Raw genomic sequence first — 26,464 nt, 5'->3', positions numbered from 1 at the left:
CACTCCGCCCTGTGCTTACAACATATCGACATCGTCCCAGGCGCTGGACCCGGTGGACCTGCTGCGCCGCTACTATGGCGGCTCCGAAGACAGTGCAGATGGGCTTGAGATAGCTGCTGCTGCCGAGAAGGCCGTCCTTCAGTTAATGGAGACACAGCAGCGAAGCATAACCGATTATTTTGCGCTGTCAACATGAAAGGTTCGTGCCATCGACACGGAAGGTAATAAAATCAGTTCTTATGTGTTTGATTCCAGTTTCTCCCTGTGTGCGATATCGATAAGGACGATTAGCACTTGCCGCGGACGCAGCCACTCGGCCGCGACGGGAGCTGATACCTCGGCGTGGGGCTTACCTGTAGTAAGTGCACGCTCGTGTGCAATAAATTAGTCTCAAATTATTAGTCAGTGGCTATAACGAACTAAAGCTTATAACAAACAAAATTTAGTACCGGTTCGACTTCGTTATAACGAGATATAAGTGTACATGGACTGCAAGTATTCTCAATAAATCAGAACGCACTCGTTTCCCTTGCTACAAATTCATATCACTGGAATTGGCGACCTTTCTGCTCTAGTGGATACAGGTGCTGAATGGTCCGCAATACTTCGTCATCATGCACCATCCACACTTCAATCTTGGACACAGCCTGAATCGCACTCTATCGGAGACAGGGTTCTGCCAGTCAGCATCTTATTCTTAATGATACAGGCATGCTGGCAGCAGGTTCATCCCTGTTGTGCCAGTCTTCGAGAACCTTCCTGCTGACGTCATCTTGGGGAACGGTTATTTCCTCCACGATGATGTCATGATCGCCATTTGAAAGCGGCTTATCCAACTCAACCGTCCCGACTTTAGTGCTGCCTAAACTAAGAGTCCGAAGAGTAAGCATTCTAACTGCCTCCACCCTGAAGATGTCAGCCATGCCGCCGAAGCTTTCGGTGAGCACTCGAACTGCCATCACATTGAATATGTTAACCATAATGCCAAATCTATGCCACAGGACTCAATTGATGGCCTCATGTTGCAAAACAGCGGGTCATGAAACATATTCTCTAAAAAAAGCGTGTCCAAGGCGCAATGAGAACACATGGACTTGCTGTTATTTCTTGCACACCTTGACGAAGAAGGCAAGCAGTCTAAGTCGCAGATTTTGTTCCGTCGCTACTGGAGCAAGAACAAACAAGAGGAAAGTTGTCTTATCGTAATCCCTCGTTCTTGGGGCTCCTGCATTTTAAACAGCACCCACGTGATTCAACATGGGGCATACATCAGTTGGTGAGCCACACTCTAAGATACAGCAGAGATTTTGGTGGCCGAAAATGCAAAGTGACATCCGTTACTACGTCGCCCATTGAGACATGTGTCAGTCGTGCAAACAACGGGTCAGGACCGAGCCAATACTTTGTACAGCATCCTACCAAGAGCAACAACTTAAAACTGCTTTCAGACAACCTGAGCCAAGTTTCAGATTCTAGAGTACGGTCTCATTGCTTCCGGAATGATGAAACGCGGAAGAAAAACACAGGTCATACACAACGAGATCAACACTTTTAACCTCCATGGGCGTGCAACGATGGAGCACAGTTTGAGCAATGTGCTCAATGCCCTAACCGAAAGCTTTGTGATAACTTCGAGGGGGCCTTTGTCGCAGCCAACCGCCTTGCAGAGAACATGTGGCAAGTCTGCCGGTTTTGTACATTAAGCCTAGATGAGACGAGAACTACCAGTTTCGTCGTGCACGTGTCACAACTCAAAACAAGTGACCATGGTGCGCCTTCTTCTGTGTATTCCCAGTGTGGCCGAGTGTAAGGAGGCGGAATCGTGCTTACAGATGAAGGAACAGTGAATGGGGGACGACAAGGAAGAAGGATAATATAAGCTCCGAGAGAGAACGGCACTCAGTTTTATTTCTTCATGCAAAATTATATGTACATATATATATATATATATATATATATATATATATATATATATATATATATATATACACACAGTCAAACCTCAATATATCGAACACAGATATATAGAACTATTCCGTATATTGAACACTTTCTATATCACCTAGAAAATCGCGTGCATTCTTAATTGTTTTTTTTGAACGTGGTCGGACATAAAATGGATATATCGAACTCCGCCACTCCGGACCACGTGCATTCTGTTGACAGGCGGGGAGCTTTCCTGCGACACCTTCAAACATGGCGGTGGCACGATGGGCGTTCCCGACTGCTGCGCACTATATCTGCACAAAGTGATCCCGCCGAGGGCGCCATTTGAATGTAGCGGCATACGCACATAGCGGCTTGGCTAGTTCGACAACGTCAACGACGCATTGTATTTGCTGCACTGACTCCTCCTTGGTGCCGTGCTCTGCACCTGCTGTGCCTCGCGACGACTGGCGGTTTGCACCCATAAAGACACGCGACAGCGCGCGTTCACTGGGTTCATTCATAGACACCTTGGCAAACGCAACTTAATACTTTGTAATTGACAGTGCTTTAACATGCTCTAATTGACGGACGTGGAGATCGCAGCAGAAGTAGCGGCCAAACGAAGACGCAGCCTAGGTTGATCCCGCAAGCACTGATGTTGTCCCGCTTCCAACTTCAACTGAGGCTTAGCTGCTTTGGCCGTTCTATGCCGCTACTATGGTGCAATAGAGGGCACTGGCCTATCGCTTGTGGATAGGTTAGAGTATGTTGAGGACTCTGTGTTTAAGCATGCGGCTTCCAATAAGAAGCAGGCTACACTGCTGTAGTATTTTCAGCCATATAGTATAAATACTTTGTGTAAAACTTCAAGTGAGTATTTACTGCACCCTTGGTTCATTGATTGATCTGCAGAAGTTCTTGACGAGTCTCTTACATGATTTTATATATCGAATTCTGGCTATATCAAACTAATTCGCGATCACCACACTGTTCGATATATCGAGGTTCGATTGTATATATATACACACACAGTCAAAACCATTTATAACGATCCAATATATAATGATCTATTGCTTATAACGACCACGTTTCAGGGCATTTACGATTTTTCAACCCTGCTTATTGAAACTGCTTCCAGCTATAACAAACATTTCTTCGCCATACTGTTCTAACGAACGCTTCAAACCTGATCATAGAAAACAAGGGAGCACGCTTGAAGTACCAAAGCATAGAAGCGTCCAAACTGGGGACGCATTCTGGGACGATCACTTTCGGCGATACTATCGCCTCAGCCATCAGGCACGCGCTGATTTGCTGGTTGAGAACTACGTCACGCGAAGGCAATAGTATCGCTGAAAGGGATCTTCCGAGAATACATCCTTCGAGTCGTACGGCAGCGCATGCCCCGCTCCAGTTCAACTGCGACAATGACACGACCTTCCACATGAGCGAGCAACCACCGCACGTGGATTTCGGAAGCCGCAAAGAAGGTCACGCGTGGTCACACGCTTTCAAGGCACGCTTTCAGGGAGGACGCATACAGCATAAAGAACATGGCGCGGTGCATGCACTGCCTCGTGCACTGGTGCGATATTACATGCCACGACGGCGTCGCTCTTGTTTTTGCGCAATTGTCCGTGCTGCACCACGTGCATTATGCCCATTTCAATTATTTGGAACAACCATCTATGTCTCCACCATGGGAACAACGGCTGCTCAAGCACACCTCTTGAAGCGGCCCTACGCGGCCCAAGTCTGTGAGAACTCTGTACCATGCACTGCCACCACGCAATGTTTGAAAGGATTGGCAGTTACTATGCTGTTATCAGATCACAGTTTGGTGCTGCTTCATTTACGCGTTGCCGATAGGTGATAATCGTTTGTGGTGACGTTATACTTTTAGAACATAGCATTTTTTTTTTTTTGCCTGATGTGACAAAGATAATGTAACTTTACGGCTTTTGTATGGCGGACAGGCAGCTGTAATGTCAAGACCATAATGTCGGAGACCTTCGCAGAACGGCAGCATGTCGTAGTAACTTCCAACGATCAGGCTTCCAGCCACCTAGAATGCTTCACTCTTGTGTGCAGAATATAGTCATGCCGCACTGGTAGTAAAATATATCATAAGCTCTTGAATAAAAAAATGGCGACTATGCTTGCAGTTTCAAAATGTCAGGTGATCGGAACAAGGTGCCCTTTTGAAAGAGCTGCACAACAACGCATTTCGTTCTTTAGATGGACGTTTCTAATGGAAGTTTGCAGTGAGAACAAAAATGACACTGAAAATCTGGTTTCCAGACATAAGTGCTGGCAAATCGTAATTGCTGACACCAGCTTCAGCGAGGTTAATTTTTTAGCGTTTTTACGGGTGAGTTCATATATATGAACTACTGATATAATGACCACTTTTCATGGAACTATCAAGCTCATTATAAACAAGTTTGACTGTATATCAAAAAGAAAAAAGAAATGAAGAACCCCACCTCAATCTTTGGTAGCACACCCTCATTCTTCATTTCTGGAACTTCAGGGTGGGTCTCAAAGTTCATGTTTCTTACAACAAGCAACTTGAATGATACTGGAAGGAGCAGGGGATATTCATCATCATCTTGCGAATTCGGAACCTTCATGCAGAATCTGTGAAGAAAGAGTGGACTTTCATAAACACACTCAGGCTGCATAATTTCATTTCTTGCATTTCACATTGAAACCCCAACACTGGCACGTCAATGTGACGTCACTGATTTCAAAATATCCTTGCGTATTAGTGCCATCATGGCTAAGGTCCATATTTGGCTCCTATTAGAACAAAATGTAGTCTACCTTTACCACTAACAAATTAAACTAGGCCGGAGCAGGTGCCTTCAGAATCCATGATGACACGGCAAGCTATTGCAGGAACTTCAAGGTGGCATTGCCACCTGTCTTTGGCTTTCACCTATTTTCTGGCTTGCCAAGCCTTTTCTCATGATTGGAGTGGGTTCCTTGATACTGCAGAAGCGTAATTTACTAACACAGCTCAAGCCATTATTTCTCTTTGCTGTACCCTCACCGCGAGAGCTTGAGGTTGTCGAATGCCACCACCATCTCCTCCAGAAGGCAGGGCAATTCAGGTGTGCTATTCTCATCCAGCTTGAACTTGTTGTGCACGTGCAGTACTCCAAAGTCCATGACCAAGATGTTGCGCGACTTGCAGTTCTGCGGCAGGCAGATGATGGGTGCCTCAATGCGGATATCCATAGCCATCTTGTACGCTTGCTTGTAGGCAGTCTCCACGGTGGCACGTGCAGCCTCGGCCATGCTGGCCGTGGCCTCCATTATCTTTGCTTTGGCAGCCTGGAACCTGTTTACAAAGTTCTGCAAGAAGCGGAAAAGGTGCCCACTATAGTGTATCTGAAAAAGCCTGGTGACGATTCTCTGTTAAAGAGCGCACCAGGAATCATCAAACAAATGATGCTGCAGCTACGACACAGATTGGAGGTAAGGTTACGATGGTTCCAGCCGTGGGGGGGGGGGGGGGGGGGGGCTGAAGGGTTTGAGTGCCATTGCCCTCTCCCCAGAGATTAGCGAATGGGGTCGGGGGCATCATGTCTTCTTTTGTACGGTTTTGGACAAATCAACTGAAGAACTACAGTTGCGTAAAAGTTGAAAGAACAGCACAGCGTTAAATTGCTGTAGCTACATAGATTTGTTTCGCACCAACAAAGGAAGATAGCACCAAGAGCTTTCAATCCAGTTCCCCATCAGGGATTCCGACTGGCAACAGCAACTCTCCGAATGTCTACTGTTTCCAAGTCTCTGCGTGGAATCAAATGAACAGCCACTTGGTAAGTGCAGGTGTTTCTTTCATGCACATTCTCTTCTAAGACTTCGAACCCTTCCCAAACACCCAAATCAACTCTTTACTCAAAACATCAACTATGAACTTACCTTTAAATATGAGCCCAGCAGGGACTACACATCATCCTTGCAAATATAAATAAAATGTTTATCGCAAAATGAATGAGACTGGGCTCCATAATGAACTCTACAGCAATAAACTCATCTTTAGCAAATAGTGGAGTGCCAGACACTGGGAACGGTTCTACGGGGTGGTCTTGTGCCGTCCGAGAATTGGCCACGCACACCTAGCCCACAGCCACCTCAAGAAATGGAAACCAACCGGTCTGTGATGAGTGCTCGAACAGCATATCATCAATACATTACAGTGGGTTTTTCCTATGGTCTCTACGGGAAGCCATCATTTCTCGGCTGGGTCTCCTTTGCCATTGTGGCATGGCAGCCTGTTACGCAGCAGTTGCCGCGCTTGTTCTTCTTCTGCTATCAACTGTCAAAATTGAAACCACCGCGGGACCAAAAATCGAAAGTATCACTAACATCTGGAACCAATGTGGCCAATGTGAACTTGACAAGCGACAGCTGCATATTCCATGAATGATCGATGTCACTCCTGCTCTGCTCATTCAAAGGTATACCAACAATGTCACTGGAAGCGACCTGTAAAGCCGCTATAAGTAACGCTGCATGTTTTCGATGTAGCGGCCGGAGAAAGAGAAAGATGAGACTTTTCTTGAGCAAACTCAAAGGCCTGTGTGCCCACGAGCGCATCTCAGAGCATGGCCCAGGCGCTCCTCTCCCAGTGACCTTGCCAGCTTTGGAGGTATTTCTCTCAAAGATATATTTATTAATAATTTCACATTATTTTTAGCAGACACTGTAGTAACAGGCAAAAAAGGAGAAAAATTATGGTAGCTGAAAAGAAAATGCAGTTTATGCAAAATATTTCTGAAAACGCAACTTTTATTGCTTTTTTACTGAGCCAAATAAACACGGAAAATTCGAAAATGCATTCGATTATGATGTCATATGAAAGAAGGATGCCAATGCAATGCTCTAAAATAAAATCTGTTATTGCACCTAGTTTCAGACCTGAATAAAAGAAATGTACCTCCAACCAACTCTTGCCCCGTTACGAAAATTTCATAGAACGCTCACGTGATCAAATTTTTTTTTTTTTTCAATGAGAATACTTTGGTGAAGCCTTATTCACACAATAGCAATGTAGCCCATTTTTTTTCAAGAAAATCAATGATGGTCACTTTTGGATCTGGGACATTTCGCACAGAATGACCCTATTACAACCTCTGCCCTTTGAGTATTGTTCTTGTGATATTGTTTTGTATCGAGTTTGGTAGTTTGTTTACATTTCTGAAAGGCGAAGAGTTTATGATCTTTCTTTAGATTTTATATTGTTAGCTTATTGTGAAAATGTTTGTACTGCCCAGTGTTTCTTCGACACGAAGAATTTAAAATGTCTTTTTAATTTTTGAACGGTTAGTTCATTGTGGAAACATTTGTATTGTCCAGTGGTTCTTACATATAAGGGTTTGTAATGAGTTTGTAGTACAGTCTACGCTCGTTACAACGGACCCACGTACAACAGACTTTTGGATATAACGGACCATATTTCAGCGTTAGTTTGTTCTACCTATTTTATTAATGCAACGAAGTTCACTTTTAACGGACTGTGCTACAACAGACTATCGGCTACAGCGGACGAAATTAGAGGCAATTTTTTTCAAAATCAGGCATATGAAACATACTTTTGCTGTAACAGCACGGGCTTATAACTAACTTGCGAGGGTCAGCCAACGATCGTGGCTCAATATCACGCACGCGAGGGAGGAAGGCGGGGCAGGAATGCGCCACCTTCTGAGAGATAGAGTGATAGAGAGAGAGAGACAGAGAGAGGGGGTTAAGAACTACGGTGGCTGCTGCTTACAGTGCGGCCACCGTATTTTGAAAGCGATCTACGATGTGGACAAAGTGCGTGTCCGTGCGGGCACTGTATTTTGAAAGCGATCTGCAATGTGAACAAAGTGTGCACCCATGCGGGCCTAATCTTCAGAGCGATTTGCGATGTGGTCAAAGTGCGCCCGGTGCTGGCGGCTTCATATGCGCTGTGCTTTCGACGTTTAGTTCGTGTTGAAGCGAGAGACAGCACAAAGGTCAATTCGCTCTGCTGCTGCCACGCTTATCTTGCTTACCGTATCTACTTGAATCTAACGTGCACTTTTCTTCAGACAAAACAGGTCCAAAAATTGCATGTGCATTAGAATCGAGTATGACCCTAAATCTGTGTTACCGTACCGCCATCGGCATTTCAAAATGGTCCCCTCGTACGCGCTTAGCTTCCATAGCTTCCTCCATGTGCTGTAGTATGCGTGCTTAGGTTAGTCGACTGTCCATTTTCTCATTTTCTGCATTTGCTCTCTCAGTATGGAAGTGCTGAATGCGAAGACACACCGAGTTCAATACGATGTCGCAATTAAAAGGAAAGAAATCATGCGCGGAAATGGGTGGAAATCGGGCCGCATCCCGGATTTCGTAGTTCCCAAAACTTGCATGCGGGACCGGCGCAAACAGGAGAGGTATACTTCGGCGGCTGCTGCTCACGGCGCAGCCATGCAGCCCCTATCTTGAAAGCACTCTACATTGAGACTATGCATCTAGGCGCACTGTGCTGTGTTCTCATAGCGTATTTCGTGTTAAACCGAGAGGCCGCACAAAGGTCAATTTGTTCGCTCCTGCTACCACACTTTCTCACTCCAGTGTTTTGATAAACAGTTTCTGCGGTCATTGAGTGAGACGTGTTCATATTTGCCTTGTTAACCACGCTTGTTAATTTAGTTGGTAAGCAAATGTTTAAAAGTTTATATGGCCGATACAACTACTATCCTTACTTTTCGTATAGCTGTCTACTAATTTGCTATCGCAATCGATGCTTCGCCTTTTGGGCGAAACAGCAACTTTTTTTATTTATCGCAACTTTAGTGCATTGGGAGTAAATCCTTTTTCCAAATGAGAGAAAGATGTATTTCTGTAACGAATGAGGTGCGCGGTAATGTAAAGGACTTTTCTTTTTTTAGGTCACAGCAAATGTGAGCACGTTAAATCAAGGCGTTTGCTTTTAAAATTTTTTTAGGTCAGGGAACACGGATGCGCATTACAATAGAGGGCGCGTTCGAATCGAGTAAATACAGTAATTTGCTATCACAATCTATGCTTCGCCTTTTGGGCGAAACTGCGACTCGTTCCGTTTGTTTACTTGGGACGTTCCTCACTCATTCTTTGCAAGAAATTTGTTAGACACTGTAACGGAAGTTTTGGAAGTGAGGTGTTTAGGATATTATGGGCTTCGGATAAACCAAATGTTTTTGTCGGATTATCAGGGTCCATTGTAATGAGACTCAGCTGTATATGAATTGTTAGCTTGCTGAGAAAATGTTCGTGCTGGCCAGTGTTTCTCTCACTTTGACTAATGGCGTTATGATTCTCTACGAAAAGTTCATGTGTCTTTCAGTTCTTGTTTCATTTATTTATTTGGTATCTTAAGAATCATGCGGTCATACTTTTTAGCGTACTCGCTCGACTTTAGAAACAAATAAAACTGATGTTTACATATATTGCCTCTCCACCTGGGTATATCTCTTGCCAAGGAGCACGTCCAGGGGAGTGGGGGGTACAAATGAAGAAGGAGGGGGTGCAAATTGGGCCCCAGCAGTCCCCAGCATATTGAAAATTCGGCGCCCATGGTTCCAGCAGACGAAAAAAAAGCAAGCACAAGGAAAAGAAGGATGACGGGACAAAACTGGACTTACAACTAAGTTTTTAATGTGAAAAACAATCTCACAGATCACTGCTGTGAATGTTAAGAAAAAAACTTTTCTTTTTTTTTTCCCCTGCTGGGACCATCTTAACCTTACTATGCACCAACTTCTGATGTACTTATGAATGACACCTCAATAAATCATTACCATCACTACCATAGATAGTAAGTCCACTGCCAGATGAAGGCTGCTTACAGAAATCTTCTATTACCCATGATGCAGAAAGACAGGCATGCAAAACACAAACATAAGAATGAGACAACACAAACTTTGCCAAGTTCTGTTGCTCTAAGCTCCTTTTACCCCTTCCTACGTCAACCTTACTAAACCTACACCTGTATATTTCCTAATCTAAAACTTCAGTTGAGGCTAGTCCGAATTTTTCACCTTCCTAATCTATCACTGGACCTAATTCTTTGCTGCATTTTTCTTCAATTACGCTCATTCTGCTACTTTAACAAACAAGAGCCTATCTACACATTACATAACCTGCACCAATTCCACTTCTTAATCTCAGCTAGAAAATGATCAACTCTGTGTGCAGTGCACATAAATGTTCTCGTTCTTGCATCACTAAGTCCCCCACATGTGAAACTAAAACAGCATTACATCTGTCCTCCAGTTAACACCACTTTTTTTTTATTCTTAACGCTTACATCATGACAAGAAACAGCCCATAATTATTAGTACTTGGCACATTGCTAATGATGGTACAGTATATTGGACCGGTCTCGGGTACTCACATAAATGTCCAAGTAGAAACGGTAGAGCAACACGAAATGGAGCTGGCCCAGCCTCCCTCTGATATCGATGTCCACTCGATCCATTTGCACATAGCCCAGGGCTCCGCATTCCTCATAAGTGGTTATTTCAAAAGCAATGACTTCATCTCCAGGCACAGCAAGTATCTGCGATAAGAACAATTAATCCCATAGAGGTTATGTTAAACCTTTGCTCACAGTCATAATGAACCATACCAGGAAACAAGCACCTGAACACCCAAGTTGTACTTCAACAAACCAAGCTACTGTATTACAAGTAAAACAAACTCAGAAAAAAAATATATATTAGTATATGTGAAACATGAACATATCTACTTTTTGAAGAATTAGAGCTACTTAGTGTCACCAGTGAATTATAGGAACGTCTTTATGTAAAAGTGACACAAAAACAGATTAAACACTCAAAAAATAATTCCACATCTTATTTAATACCATGGGGCTTCTTTGTATATGACTTTTATGTATATGACTTTTATGGAGTAGTGTGCATGGATGGAATCAGTCTGTATGCATTCACTGCACTCCTGAACAGATGAGACACGGTCCCAACTGAAATCAATTTGTATGTATGGTACACATACCCTGTATCCTGCACAGGAGAACAGAGAATATATGCTGCTGCTAAACATGGGGAACAGTAACCTTAAGTGCATCTTTTCTTTTATGGTTGCTGCAGACATGATGGAACTTTATTGGACACCTGCCCAAATTATACTAGTGGTAAACTCAACGTATCAAGCAACATACACTCATTAATTATCACTCTTTTCTGGTAATGATGCAAGAAAACACAGGGCATACAAGAGCACGAAAAAACATCCTATACAATTAAAAGGAATGCAATAACAAAGCTTTCTGAAGTCCTGAGGCAAACACAACAGTGCTCAACATAAATAAAAGGAGCTAAATGTAGCATCACCTAGATTAGGGCTAGTTAGTGAAACTTCATACTGAGACCCAGAGGCCACATTCTTGGTTGATCGCTTTCGTGAACATGATCACTTATGTGAGGATTTGCCTGACTCTACACCGAAAGTGTCGGCACATACAGACAGCAGCATTTCTAGCAATGTGTCAACACAGTGTGCTCTGCACTGTGCGAGGAATGCTGTCACCTGTACACAGTCAACACATCTGATGTCGAGAGGTGCAAAATCTCAAGATTCCCGAAATTGATTGACCAAGAATACTGCTCCAGGGTAATAATGGAATGGGGGACGAAAGAAATGAGCTAAACAACAAAGTGACGACAAGAGCCAAAAGAAGGATGCTCTTTTATTTCGTCTTGCACCCCTTTGTAGTGGTGCTTCTCAGTCCAAGCCTTCTACTGTGATGCCGAGGTCCCTTTCCAGGTTCTTTATTGCTTGCAGTTGAGCATTCACAAAACGCAAAATCGATTCCCTTACGTTCTTATGAAGGGTTCCAGGTGTGGGGTCACCAATGCCAACCGTCTTGAGGTTTAGCCTTGTGACGAGTTTAGTCGGATACCACGTCATGCCATACTCCATGCCTAGAACACAAGAAGGACTTTCTTATTAAAATATTTTTAACTAAAGCGAACCTGAGTATAACAAACATGGTTACAACAAATTACTGGACGTAATGAAGAAAATCTACAAGTTGGTTGTCCATACTTTATTTTAGCAAGACTTATACTATTATAACCAGACCAAGAAAATACAAGATTTGAGGCAATATTGGTTACAGCAAAGAGTATTTCATTGCTTGCAGTTCAAAATATGTGTTTGGTAACAAAATTTCAAATGCTAAGCAAGAGCAACTACAAACGGTATATTCTAGAAGCACGTGCACGAGTTGGCAAGCAGCTTGGCTTGGCTAGCTTGCAGCCGTGCAAGTCAACATGTTACACCAGTTGCACAGTCACACTGAGACAGATGGTGCAAAAAATGCGTTCATAACTTAGCATCATTCAAGTGCCACTATTCAGCATGGCAAGCTACTGACAAGTTATCAAAGTTACCAAGAGATTCTCGCTGGCATGTCAGATGCATCACGATTGCACTTCCATCACACACCCAATGAATTTTCTTTTTTTTCTTTCTTTTTGTTAATGCCAGGGTGTAAAACAAAAGCTATTTTGGTGTTGAACGTGGCCTCATTATACCAATGTTCGGCTACACTGAAAAGCCAATCCCATGCTGGCAGCAACAGTGAGTGTCGCTGAATAAGTGGTTCCCACTTGCAGATTTAAACAAGCGCACATTTTTCACAAGGATGACAGGCATAGACACAGGACAGGCACTACTCGTAACTACAGTTGCGCCTGCACTAACTGGCCCCTGCACTATGCCTGTCCATCGTTCATTTTCATGCAAAGTGCGCGTTTGCCTAAGCCTGCAAGCAACAGTGTGCCCCCTCGCTCTCTGACAGGGTGCCCACATAGCACTACACCATACATAGTGACACTTACCTCGCACGAGAATGTCACAGATGGTCCTGTTCTTGTTGCAGATCTCCAGGGCAAAACCAGTCAAAGAAGCAAACAAATCCATGCTCACAACCACATTAGTTGATCTTCTGCTGCCTGAAAGAGTTAATGCGAAGCCAATTCTTAATAGGAGGTATATATTACCTTCATTACAGGAAGCATGACTACAGAAGATACTACAGAAGATGAAGAAAACCTTGACTTGCTACTGTGCACCTGTCTTGAAACTGTAAGTGACTGGCGGACGGATGCACTGCATCGCAACAACACTATGAAAATGCAGTTCTGTACATGAATTCCTTTACACAATAGTCAAACCCAACCGACCCTTATGCAGTGAAATCCCGATCATTTGAAATCTCAATTCGAATTCACGGACAAATCAAACTGCTCTGTTGGTCGCGGCAAAGTCCTACGTATTTGAATAGAGCAAAACTCCCACCAATTCGAACAACTAAAACCATGCAACAGTCCCTTCGAACAAGATCTCTCATTCTGATGCATCGCTTTTTGCACAAACCTGAGCCAAAGGCGAAGGCTCGATGCATTGCTAGCTGTCGTAATGTCACATGCTGTAAAGATGACAACACACAGATAGCTGAGATGGGACTGGAGGCAAGCAGTGTGTGCCCCCTTTCCTATCTGGCAACAGGAGCAGGAAGGAGCCCCCAGCACGCGCTTGATCATGTTATCGTGCCCTTCACCTATGCCCGTTCCCTATCCCCCGTCCCCTTCTAGTGCGTGACTGATCACATTACCACACGCTCGATCACATCATCTTCAACACTGGGCAAGTGGGACGACGGTGTGCATCAAGCCACTATCCCTGTCGGCTTACTCTCGCACGTTTTCCTTTGCATCCACAGCAAACGGCATCCGAGGCACCATCTTACTGCGCTTCTACTTTATACACGTCATTGTGCGCTGATGGAGGAAAGAATACTTTTTCAAGCCCAGTGATGGTTTTGGTTTTGCACACAAAACCCACAATTGATGGGGCACTATATTTATAGGGACTCTCCTTATTAACTTCGTTTCATGCGAATAAATTTTTGATCCCCTTAGAGTTCGAATTAATGAGATTCTACTATAAAAACTCTACATGCCTTATATAGCCTATATCAGAGAAAACAGGCTGCTTTCCAAAATGGAGAGATGTTTCATTTGAAGTCATGGCATCAGGGATGGTGGACATTAGATGGCGGCTGAGGAGTAGTTATGAACAATAATTTGCCAAAACACTTCACAAACTTTTTACTGCAAGGTCTAGGTGCCTCAGTGTAATTAAGAAATTGAGGCAAGTTGCCTATACATGCCATATGAACTTCTAGACCTGAAAAAAACACTGCCTTATTGACTCACCCCAGGAGCTCGTCCTAAAGGTAGATTCACAAGATGGGCGAAATCACTGATTCAGTGAAAATTTATTCTAGCTCTCCAACGCCAAATTATGACATACAAAAGGGTCCCACTAACTATCTGCTTGCAGTAGTTAGTGGGGCTGAGCGTTGTCATACTCTGTCTGTACAATTAATCAGCAATGTGTCCATCATGTGAATCCAGATGGCACATCTCCTTTCACCCCCAAGGTAAGTCCCCCGTATTATCAACCGTTAAAATGAGGATTAGCCCCTACGTGTAGGAGGCTTGCTGCCGAGTGGTTTCGCTGCAGTGGTGGCTTGAATTTGGGTCTCCGAAACCTTGGGCTCCTTGTCGAGGCTGCCAAGCTCGTCAGTCAAGTGAGTGTACAATGTCACCAGGGCGCAGATGGATTCTTCATGCATAATCAGCATCAGTTCGGAGATGTCCAGGGTCACCTTCTGGAGCACTGAGCCCCTCACCGTGTCAAAATCTGGGTGCTTTTTGTTCGTCTGCAAAGATGGCAAAGAAAAGAAGCAGATGCCCGTTTTTACTGTGAATAAAATCAACCTTCTTAATGTTGAAATCACTTCCTGAATAACTGACTCCATTCGAGGTCTAGCATCCCAAAGAAACAAAGACAGATGGTCGAAGCTGATTTAAAGCCCTCTACTATACTCTTAAAGAAGGTCATTGTAAGTATGTACCATTTAGTTTGCCCAGCCTTCACTACCCTGGTATTACTTGCAGTTGCTAACAGTAGAGTTAATAGTATTACTAACTAAGCAAGGCGAGTCACTGTTACTAGTGGGTCTCAGCTGCCAATTCCAAGTGCAGTTCGCACCACAGGATGCAATGTTTCTGGACTATAATACACTTATCAGACCCACGATGGAATATGCCAGAGCGTGTTCGATAAATGCCTTAGAGGCTAGAACCATTGTATCCGGCGGTGATAACTGCATTTGGTCTCCAACAATTAGCTAGCCACTGCCGAGCACCTTTGGCATGTGCAAATGCCAACCGGCACCGCACCGACCAAAAGCAGTAGCGAGACTTGCACTTGCTGTCAGAATCGCACTCGCCAGGAACATGTGAAGAGCTGTGGTCAAAGGGGGGAACTATGCAGAAAAAAGAATTACCTGCATTTGGAATTTGTAGCTGAGACACTGTTTAGTCAAAAATGTTACAAACTCTACAATTACCAACTGTAGTTACACTAAGATAGTGAATGCACAGTTCATGCGCATCAAAATGTGGTCATCCATGACCTTGTGTTCACCAACGCGAGTCTATAGGCGCTGAGTCATTTTGGTAGATCTAAATTGCTCCACAGCAAGTGTAAAAAAAAGAAAAAAAAACAGTTTTTCTTGCATGGTGTGTACTGAAGCCAGTTTCATTTTCTCAAGCTGCTGGCTTTACATTAAGTTCAGCTTCGTCTTCATTAGCTGTGTCCTATTTCAATACATCGCACCAATGGTAAACATCAACAACAGCAGGCTTATCAATGCCAACAGTCTTATAGCTGGCATAGACTTCTATGGGCTACCTTAATTCTACACAAGAAAAGCAGGAAGATACTATAAAGAAAGGGGTCACACAGGGAGACACAAGCTCTTCAATGCTATTCACTGCGTGCTTAGAAGTATTTAAGCTAACTGGGAAGGCTTAGGAGAAAAATCCACTGAATAGAACAATATCTCAGCAACCTTCAGTTTACCGATGACATTGTTCTATTCAGCAACAATGCAGACAAGTTACAACAAATGATTGAGGACCTTAACAGAGAGAGTGTAAAAGTGGGTTTGAAGATTATTATGCAAAAGACAAAGATAATGATAAACAGCCGGGCAAAGGAACAAGAGTTCAGGATCACCAGTCGGCCTCTAGAGTCTGTAAAGGAGTACGTTTATCTAGGTCAATTAATCACAGGGAACCCTGATCATGAGAAGGAAATTCACAGAAGAATAAAAATGGGTTGGATCACATACGGCAGACATTGCCAGCTCCTGACTGGAAGCTTACCATTATAATTGAAAAGGAAGATGTACAATCGGTGCATTTTACCAGTGCTGACATATGGGGCAGAGACCTGAAGACTGACAAAGAAGCCTGAGAACAAGTTAAGGACCACACAAAGAGCGATGGAAAGAAGATTGCTAGGCATAACGTTAAGCGACAGAAAGAGAGCGGTTCGGATCATAGAGCAAACAGGTACATCCGACATTCTAATGGACAGTAAGAGCAAAAATGGAGCTGGGCAGGTCATGTAATGCATCGGTTAGATAACCGTTGGACCATTAGGGTTACAGAACGGGTACCAAGAGAAGGAAAAGGCAATCGAGGACGACAGAAGACAAGGTGGAGCGATGAAATTAGGAAATTCGCAGGCGCTAGTTGAAATCTGTTGGTGCAGGACAGGGGTAATTGGAGATCGCAGGCAGAGGCCTTCGTCCTGCAGTGGACATAAAACAGGCTGATGATGATGATGATGGTGATGAATGCCTGTAATGCAGTGTGTATTGGCACATTCCTCAACAATGTGTCTCCGCTACTAATCACATCTCCTTTTCCACCGGGCATGACACTGGAAATGAAACAATTTTACCTGCACAATTATGAGGCTGATCGTGCTCCCCGTTTCAGGGTCGGCAGTAGAGTCGAGAATTTTCAGTGGCCCAGGGCGGTTGGGAGCTGTAAATAATAAGCAAACCTTACTGTAAACCCAGGCTTGAGATGCATGTGTTAAATAAATGGTTATGCATACGGTGCCTTTATCCTCCTCTTTGCTGCAAGCAGATTTACAATATGAACTACTGGGCTATTTGGTTTGTTCTTTACCATTTGTGTTGCGCTAACGAGGACAGCACCACAATAAATGTTGCGCTTGTACTGTCTTCTTTGCTGTGGTGTTGCTCTATTTAACACCATGCAAGTTTTAAAGTACTGCAAAGAGAGAAGTCTCTTAAAACTGTATGGTCTAATTGTTGCCCCAGCTTTCTTTTATCCATTGAAATCAAAGGTGCATCCATTGTTCTTGTATGATGTGCAGCTCTTAATGTATTAACAACTTTGTGTTGTCAGTTTGGAGGCAGCCTACCGAGCAAGTTAACCCTTTAAGGACAGCTCAGCTCATGAAGCACCAACTTGCAAGAAGGACAAACAACAAGACCAGCTCAACCAGCACTTTTTTTTTTCATGCAGGCCTGAAGACGATTCGAATTCCTGTTTTGCCCTGCGCTTCTTCCAGGTGCCGTGCTTTATTTTGTGCTTGCTGCAAATAACATCATAACATCAGATGGTGCAAGAAGCTGTTGGGTTAAGTTGGCACCACACACCAACTTGCACGCAGCAAAAATGCCCACCTTTGTTAAAAAGCAAAAATCAAAACTTTTTCCTGGCAAAATTCACCTTTCCGACAAATCTTTCACATGGCCTTAGTTTATATAATCACGATAATCATTTGCACACTGTGAAAAAAATAAAAATAAATAAATAGATAGATAAACAAATTATTACTTTTTTTGCTAAGCTTTTAAAATTCTTTTGCTGTCCTTAAAGGGTTAAACATATGATGATTATTGGTGAGCCAGAATGGTCAAAACTGGAAACAAAAAAAGCAAAAGTGAGAACATTAAATCAATGTTCCAAGACCAAGGTCCCAAGACAAATTTTCAGGAGCAATATTTCTGTGCCTTAAGAAATATTTTTTGAAAACCTCTCTTTAGTGATATTAATAACAAACATTGTTGCCTTACTAAACTCTGCAAGACTCAAGCTTTGTTAAAAAAAAAATTCTTGTAGGGGTGTGCAAATACTAAATAGTAGATTTTTAATCGAATATCAAATTGAATGAAGAAAAAAAACCAAACATCGAATTGAATATAAAAAAATTTGCATGAAATGAACAATGAGAAAGGTCGTCTGGCAAAATAAAACATGCTACGAAGGGCAAAGGTCACACAGTTCTCAAGTGCAGCACACAATTCGATGCCTTTATACCCCTGATATGTTGGGAATTATACAGGATGTGTATTCGACATTTTCATTTTTGTTACTTTGCTCAGCTCGTCTCTTGTCACCAGAGAAAAAGCATTTATGCTCCAAAATTTTGTGCAAGAAAGAATAAGCTGTGTTACACATGCTCAGGAGGCTAATCACATTACTTAACAAGAATCTTGCTAGCCATCAATAAAGGGCACATGTGAATTCGGATGTATAGTATGCTCTAGTCTTGTTAAAGGGAACACCAAATTAACAAACCGATACAGATAGCAATTCAGTTCGTATATGAAAGTCTGGAATGTATCTTTTATTGACAGAATGCCTGTGAAATGGAATTAACTGCATTTCCCTCTAAAGCTAAAAAATATAGCGAAGTTGTCCTAAATACCAACGGGGTTCTCAGTTTATTAGTGGGCCAAACTGCGCTTAATGGCAAGCTTCTATTGCTTAGAAGGTATTGCTTTCCAGTTTCTTCCAGATAACAGCAGGGCATCTTCATCTTCATGGCAGGTGGTTTGTGTGGGTTATGGCCAGCTCGTTAATTAAGGCCAATGTGCGCAACAGACAAAAGTGGTGAATGAACGTCACTCAGCACCACTCTGCGCGTTCATCGGCGCAGCACACGTCAACTGCGGTCAGTGCCAACGGTAAAGAGTTCTCAATTCGGAAGACCCACGCCAAGTTCGCATGATCCTTTTATTTATCGTCCACATCCATCCGCAGTCTGCGTAAATGCATCAGCAGCCGGAGATCAGTGCGCTGTGAGATCATAGTTTCAAGCCTGTCACGTAAATCCTAAGCTAGTCTCACGATGGGTTGCTTGAAGCTACAAAAAGAGACTGTCGTACGCCTACGAATGATGTTTGGAATGAGGGGCCACCGTGTGGTATTTCACAAACATGGTGGCCATGAACATGCAACAGTCATCCCGTGCACTCGCTTTCATTGGTGAGGCAGTTTGTCAGCTTTCTGAGGGTCATGCAACCTCTGTGAATAGATCTGCATTGGTTCGGTAACCTCAACTTTATTTGCCGACATCCGACAATGCAGCTCCGATTAGGCCTAACAAGCTAGAGAGTATGGTCAATGGTGTTGCTGCAACGAAAATTCCCTGCCGGCTAATGTGATAATGGACCGTAAACCATCATGGAAAGCTTGTCGCCAATATGTTCACACGGGTGGCTGATCAGCGATCAGTCGCGAGATCATGCATACAGGTTAGACTGATAGCCATTGAAGCGGTGCTCGAGCCCGCAATCGACCAGCTGGCAACTACCACGAGCACGCATGCCAAATTTGTGTGCTCGCATGTGGGTAGAAATCTCCAAACTGCACGAACCTGCGTGTGTGAACAGTGAACCCGCATATTTAATTTTGCACATGCGCTGCTTTTGTTTGTTCCCTCTGTTCACGTAGCACTAATTGTTTTGATCGGTCTGGTCAAACTGGTCGAACCTTGTACTGATAGAGACAGCTTGCCTTTGGGAATGCTGCGCGTGTCTAGCTCTGATCACAGCTGGGTCATTAAGCACTAGCACAGATATTAGAAAAATCGAATATTCGGGAAATCGAATACATATTACATATTCAATTTGCAAATCTGATTATTCAAACATACACCTATTCGATTCGAAATCCAATATTTAAGTATTCGCGCACCCCCAACTTCTTTTTTTTTAGCTACTCAGGACAGCACACTGCGGTCCTGTTAGGATGTTTAGTATGGCGTGTTGCGTGGTGCACTACAATAACATGCATCTGCACAGATTGCAGCGCAAGCGTCACCGTAGCAGATATCATATTGCACCACACTATACTCCAGTTCATGGATAGCAGGCAAAGCTGTGGAAGCTGTATGAGCAGTGGATGACCGATCTCACTCCACACCTCTCATACGGCAGTTGTTTTTGATTTGAGACATTTTATACGAGAGATATACGAGCAGTGGATGACAAGATCTCACTCCACACCTCTCATACGGCGGTTGTTTTTGATTTGACATTTTATACGAGAGATATACGAGCAGTAGATGACAAGATCTCACTCCACACCTCTCATACGGCAGTTTTTTTTTATTTGAGACATCTTATACGAGAGATATACAGCTACGACTGTTGGACGCAAGTTTACACCAAATCACATATTACTTGTGCACAACTGTGCTTCCAGTAGCCCATGTGCTACATTTTCGCAAGCGCAAGTACTATGTTATAACTGCTAGTCACAGGAACGTGTCAATCCACTGGTTAGGTGGTAAATAGTTTCAGATCTGCGACGCCTTTCACGTAATAAATATGTAACATTTTGCAACGTAAATGTACGAGACTTAATTTTACATCGAATCACTCGGTGCATACCTGCATAACTGTCTGACACGTGACGCACAATTTTTTAGTTGTGGATGCAAGCACTGAGTGAAGTCTCCCTAGGCTGCATAGCATTTCCTCCTATGTATAAAATGAATTGTAAGCGCAGCTGAAAGGTGTAATGTTATGAGACTGGAAGACAGTGGTGCGAGTTAGAAAGCAAACAGGGGTAGCCGATATATTCTAGGTAAGCGGAAGAGGAAGAAATGTAGTTGGGCAGGCCATTTAATTCTTAGCAGAAAACCAGTTGTGTGTTTTTTAGTCGACAGAATGGGCACTGAGGGGAAAGGAAACAGTCACAGAAAGCAGAGGATTAGGTAATGTGATGAAATTGGGAAATCGACAGGCATAAGATGAAATCTGCTGGTGCAAAGCAGGGGTAATTACTAATTAGAGATCACTGGTGGAGGCATTTGTCCTACATCATTATCATCATCATCATATTTTATGTCCACTGCAAGACGAAGGCCTTTCTGTGCGATCTCCAATTACCTCTGTTCTGCGCCAACCGACTGCAACTTGTGCCCGTGAATTTCTTAATTTCATCACCCAACCTAGTCTCCTGTCGTCCTCGACTGCACTTCCTTTCTCTTGGCACCCATTCTGTAGCCATAATGGTCCACCGGTTATTTAACCTACGCATTATGTGGTATGCCCAGCTCCATTTTTCCCTCTTAATGTCAATTAGAATATAGACAACCCTCTTTTCCTCTCTGATCCACACTGCTCTCTTCCTGTCTCTTATCATTATGCGTAACATTTTTCGTTCCATTGCTCTCTGCGCAGTCCTTAACTTGGTCTCGAGCTTTGTCAATCTCCAGGTTTCTGCCCCATATGTTATCACCAGTAGGATGCATTGACTGTGCACTTTTCTTTTCAATGATAGTGGCAAGCTTCCAGTCACGATCTGACAATGTCAGCCGTATGCACTCCAAACCATTTTTATCCTTCTATAAATTTCCTTCTCATGATCAGGGTCCCCTATGAGTAGTTGACCTAGGTAATGGTACTCCTTCACAGACTCTAGACGCTGACTGGCAATCTTGAACTCTTGTTTTTTTTGCCAGGCTATTGATAATTTGTCCTGCAGTGAATTTCAAATAGGATGACGACAATGAATTCACCTTGAGCCTGTGGCTATGGCCCCACTATTCATCGTAATATTTTTCTTTCCTTCTGAATCATCTATCTCACTCTTAAAATTTGTGATGGCGTTATATATTCGAGCAAATACGGCAAATGTTGTATAAATGATTTTAGCAATCAAATGCATTGAGCGAACCACTGAAATCCATGTGCTGCAGGAGGGTCTTCTTTAGGCACAATTGGCAGCGCATGTCCAGCGGGCGAAGATCCAACTTCAAGCTTAGCTGCTGTGCTTGGAAGACTACCACTGGTTTCAGTACTCCTTGAACTGTCTGCGAGATATCCAGGGCCACCTGCAGTACAAGTCACAACACGCACGCATTTGTGAGCAATCACCCTGACCACAAGGGATTCAGAGAAGTAAAACTACCCAATGAATCGACAGCTATTGAAGCTGAGAAAGGCATAAGTTTAAAATTGTAAGAGTATTAATGTGACGTTCTTGTTTTTAGTGTTGGTGAAAACAGGAAATAAAGTTGAAGAGAAGACAACAGAGAAGAAGGCAATTAAACGTCGACATAAAGGGACGCTAACAAAAAAATATTAAGTTCAGTTAATTCGTATTCAATAGTTTATCTGTCTAGAGGTCTATCGTCATTTTCTGGGTGCCAACATACGACTTTGTTGAGTAGAAAACTGCTACCGAACGTCCTGCCGCCGTTCCTCAATTTGAAATGCCGGTGGCAAAACCAAGGCCATGGTGCAATCTCCACGTCCCCACACCTGCCGTTATCTGCAGATCAGCGCTCCTCTCTCAAATCGTGGCGGTGGTGTTCCTCGAACCACCTGCCTTCCGCCTCAGCTCTGTCTCCCAGCTAGCAGGCATTGCGAGCCACCCGGTGCCTCAACACCACACCATGCGGCATATGAGAGAGGTACCATACTCCACGACAGGTGGCCCCACTCCGATTTTCCATTTTCATCATTTTCTCACTACAAAAGCTCTGTTCTCACTGCAAGTGATGAATTTATTATTACAGAAGCTTAATCTTTAGCTCAACCTAAGATTCTTATTTAACTGATTTAACAACATTCAATTTACCGCAGTGCTTATGATTAATTGACACACATTCATAAAGTTGAATGCACTGAAAACTTCAGAGGAATGAAGTGAATGAAATGTTTCACCTTATTTAGTAATGTTCTGGAGGGGAACACAGTTAAACCTCGATATAACAAAGCCAGTAAAAGTGGCAATTTGCTTCGTTACATTGAAATTTCGTTACATTAAAATTTTGCTTTTTTTGCAAATAAGTACAGTTGACGATGGATTTGTCTTACACAGAAGGGGCCACAAGATTTTCTGATTTATCGGGCAATTGGAAAAAGCAAATATGAATGAGAAAAAAATTCATTTTGTTGAATTTGAGTCGGTGGTGAAGGATACGGTTTCATCCCGTCTCGACAATATTTTCACATGGGCAATACGAAGTTGGAAGCCAGCCATGCTTTCACCTCCATTCTGTTACCGCGGCTGATAGCGTCTCCCGCAGCGGGGAGTGAATGCTTCATCTGCCTCTCACTTTAACGCGTATCCAAAACTCAAGATTACGCAACCTACAGTACTCAATTAATACATTGTTGCGGCAAAAAAGGAAAATAAAGACTTGGGAAGGAAGAGTACGAAACGACAGATTGAGCGCTGAACTTCAACTGTCGTTGAAGTTCAGCGCTCAATCTGTTGTTTTGTACTCTTCCTTCCCAAGTCTATATTTTCCTTTTTTGGTGCAACAATGTATTCATTAGATCCTAACCAACTCGCCCAGCAACAAGTTCTACTCAAGTACTCAATGGACTGGAAGACAGTGGACATAATGCCACACCATCTCGGCACGCACACTCTTTGCACATGCGAGAGATTAAATCTAAAACAGGGCGCACAGGTTGCCTATGTGCTCAGTTGTGCTGACAGGCATGCGCGGCCACGGCCGCATGCCAACTTGCAGCCCCCTCGCCCTTCTCGTGCACATGATCACATTACTGCTAATGGGCTCCCTTCTCCCTCTGTTTCCTTGCTCGTATGATATCAAGTCGCCATCCTTTTCAGCTCACTCTCGCAAGCTTTTCCATGCACCCAAAGCATACAGAGCGCAGGACGCAATAGAATCTTATCATGAAACAATGTGCTGCTCCACAGTGGTAGGCTCTTAAGGCTAATTACAACGAAATTTTACTTGGGCCAAATTGACTATAAATGCCTAGCGTATACTCTCAAAGTAATCTTAGCAAAGCCACAGGGCTGGTAATCGCCTAATTTTGTTATTAGCAGCCATTAAATAGCGCCTATGCAGACGACACATGCACCTGGCGGCAAAGCGGCAGCGATGCAGATATGACACATATTGAAAAACCGTACACAACTGTTGACCTCTCAGTTGCGCCACGTTGCACCTAGGCAGCCAAGCACATTGCTCGCTCATACTTTGCGAGGTGACGGGCATCTCTTTCGGCATGCGTTCTCCCTGTTGTGCTCGTGATCTGAGCTGTTGCAAGAATGTCGATGCGTTGCATGGCCGTTGGGTGCTCAAATACGTGCTTCAGCACAAGCAATGAATGTGCAGTACACAATGCTGAGTAGAGGAAGGCGGAACATATGTTTCCTGTCTCAACCTTCCGAGCGCAAGCATGCACCGTGGCGGGGCAAGCAAGTGCGACGCGAACCACCTAACATGCACAGAGCATGTAAACTGCAGTAGACGAAGCTGCACTTCAACAGCCCAATCACTTACCCATCAAAATCTCCTTGGCAAACACTTTCTCGAGTTGACTATATGCCGCGACGACGCACGGAAACCAAAGGCAACGTTCAAAGATAAGTTGTATTAAAGGGCAATATTCTCAAGCGATCAGTTCCGGTAATGCGTGATCTTCAAGATGTTTCATGCATCTCTACATCGGACATGTCGAAGTAGACGAAGGAAATCCTTTTCGACACAGAGCCAGAAATGAGCAAGAACTGCATGCTGCATTAGTCCCGAAGAACTCAGCTACTTATCATCCTTTACTACGGACGGCGGTAGTTGTCCGATTGGTCTAGGGAGCTTAAATGGAAACAGTGCTTTTGCTTGCATGTAGGCTCCCTAGATCGGTCAACAAGTTCGGCACTTCCAGCGTTCCAGGCAGGGGCCGGTGAAGTCAGATACGTCGTGCCGAAGACGGTTAGATCACTAAAATTTTATCCTGCACTTTAAACATGACCCACAACAGTGCAGTGATCAGGTGCTGCCGCCACGCTAGTGGACAAGTGCGCAGCAAGCAAGCGCTTATTTGCTTGTCGAAGGCACAAACGTAACAAAATCGCTTTAGTGAAACTGAAGAGCATGCTGCTGGTCAGCCAAGCTTGTATGCGATGCACCCTGTTCTAGTTGCCGCGGTGTGCAATAGGACATGTTCTATTCCCGCGACAGCTATGCAAGACTGTAGAGCGTCCAATTTTTGCCGATTTTGCGCAACTGCACCATACGTGGATAGCGTCCACGTTAGGCTGGACTATGCTGCACTTTTAGCTTGGCCAACCCAATACGCTCTTCTTCGAGCGGTGGCAGGACGCATCGAGGCCCTGCTGTTGAACGTAGACAGCCAGATACGAGAAAACCGGCTGGACTCGGAGAATACTTTGCATTAAAAGAACATCGCAGGTGCGCAACAGCCTTGTCACAGCGCACGAAGCAGCTAAGAAAGTATACTAACTCTGTGCCTAGCAGACGTGCAGGACCTGTTCACTGATACACCGGAACGGAATACAAGCAAGGAAAGCAGACAGCACAGGTGCTGGTTCTCCACATTCTGCACTGTACGTCACTTCCGCCGGGCGATAATGGTGTCGTTTTTCTCAGTTTCGGTATGAAAAGATGGATTTTTTTCGACTTCTTTGTGACGGACTGAGCTTCATTTCAAGCATAAGATTTCGCACAGAGGCTACTGCATGTATGAACTATCTGAAACTAGGCTTTTTATGCAGTCGAATATTTTGTTGCAGTTGGGCTTTAATCGTATGGAGCGCGACTTGAGAGGTGCATTCACAAGCAGCCACTTGTAATTCAGCCATTTGACCATCTGCATCCGCAGAAGTTTCCATTTATCGGCTCCCACTGGTGACAGGTTATCTGTTTGTCCACTTTCACTTCCCTTTTGTTCTTTATTTTCTAAACATTCCAATTTCAACTACAGTAAATTTCCCCTATGTTTTCCTTGGCTTCATTTTCATTGTCTGTTGGCTTTACGTGGTCACGATTAACAAAATCGAGCCCCTTGGTTCCCCCTTTTCTCTCATCATTTATTCATTGTGAGGGTCTCGAAACTGGCTGCCTTGATGTCATTATACTTGTGGACCACTTTCTGTGGCTATGAAGGAAAAGCTATGAAGGCAAAGTGCGCACAAGTGAGAGCGCTTCTGATAATAGTCCCCCATTTCCATCCATGTTAGTTTAAACTGAGGATGAGGAAACGTACACAGCCTATTAGCAACATTTAAATAAGGCAAAACACACCACTGAAAGTAAAAGTTTACTTATTTTGCGGCTTTTCCCTTCCACGTCTGGGCAAACGCGAAACCATTGCATGTTATTAGGGTTGGCGTCGGCACCACATGCAGAAAGGAATTTCAATCGACCATCTCTCACCCTGCCTCGTTTGAAATGAGGCATGACTTCGCCTGCTATGGTTGGTGTCCCGCACCTCGTGCAGAAAGAACTTTCTCTCACCGACCTTCTTCCACCAGGCCTCGTTGAAATGAAGTGCGACTTCCTAATTCGC

At 43.8% G+C, this 26,464-nt stretch overlaps 1 protein-coding gene across 5 annotated transcripts in view; it reads right to left on the bottom strand.

Moving 5' to 3' along the window:
* The window catches only part of Vps13 (vacuolar protein sorting 13C), a 226,901-nt gene that overhangs the window by 138,675 nt on the left and 61,762 nt on the right, over nucleotides 1–26,464 (bottom strand). For all 5 annotated transcript variants that reach the window (XM_055070805.2, XM_055070801.2, XM_055070803.2 and 2 more), the window contains exons 24-31: nucleotides 21,846–22,002; nucleotides 16,801–16,886; nucleotides 14,470–14,704; nucleotides 12,816–12,929; nucleotides 11,791–11,894; nucleotides 10,346–10,510; nucleotides 4,985–5,289; nucleotides 4,416–4,569 (exon numbers count right to left, since the gene is read on the bottom strand). In XM_055070805.2, coding sequence (XP_054926780.1) covers nucleotides 4,416–4,569; nucleotides 4,985–5,289; nucleotides 10,346–10,510; nucleotides 11,791–11,894; nucleotides 12,816–12,929; nucleotides 14,470–14,704; nucleotides 16,801–16,886; nucleotides 21,846–22,002 — 1,320 coding nt within the window. The remainder of the gene's footprint in view (nucleotides 1–4,415; nucleotides 4,570–4,984; nucleotides 5,290–10,345; nucleotides 10,511–11,790; nucleotides 11,895–12,815; nucleotides 12,930–14,469; nucleotides 14,705–16,800; nucleotides 16,887–21,845; nucleotides 22,003–26,464) is intronic.

Source organism: Dermacentor andersoni, chromosome 5, assembly GCF_023375885.2.
Source record: "Dermacentor andersoni chromosome 5, qqDerAnde1_hic_scaffold, whole genome shotgun sequence".
In the NCBI taxonomy this organism is placed as follows: Eukaryota; Metazoa; Arthropoda; class Arachnida; order Ixodida; family Ixodidae; genus Dermacentor; species Dermacentor andersoni.
The sequence above is the reverse complement of the archived record's forward strand: the minus strand, read 5'-3'. Positions and strand labels throughout refer to the sequence as shown.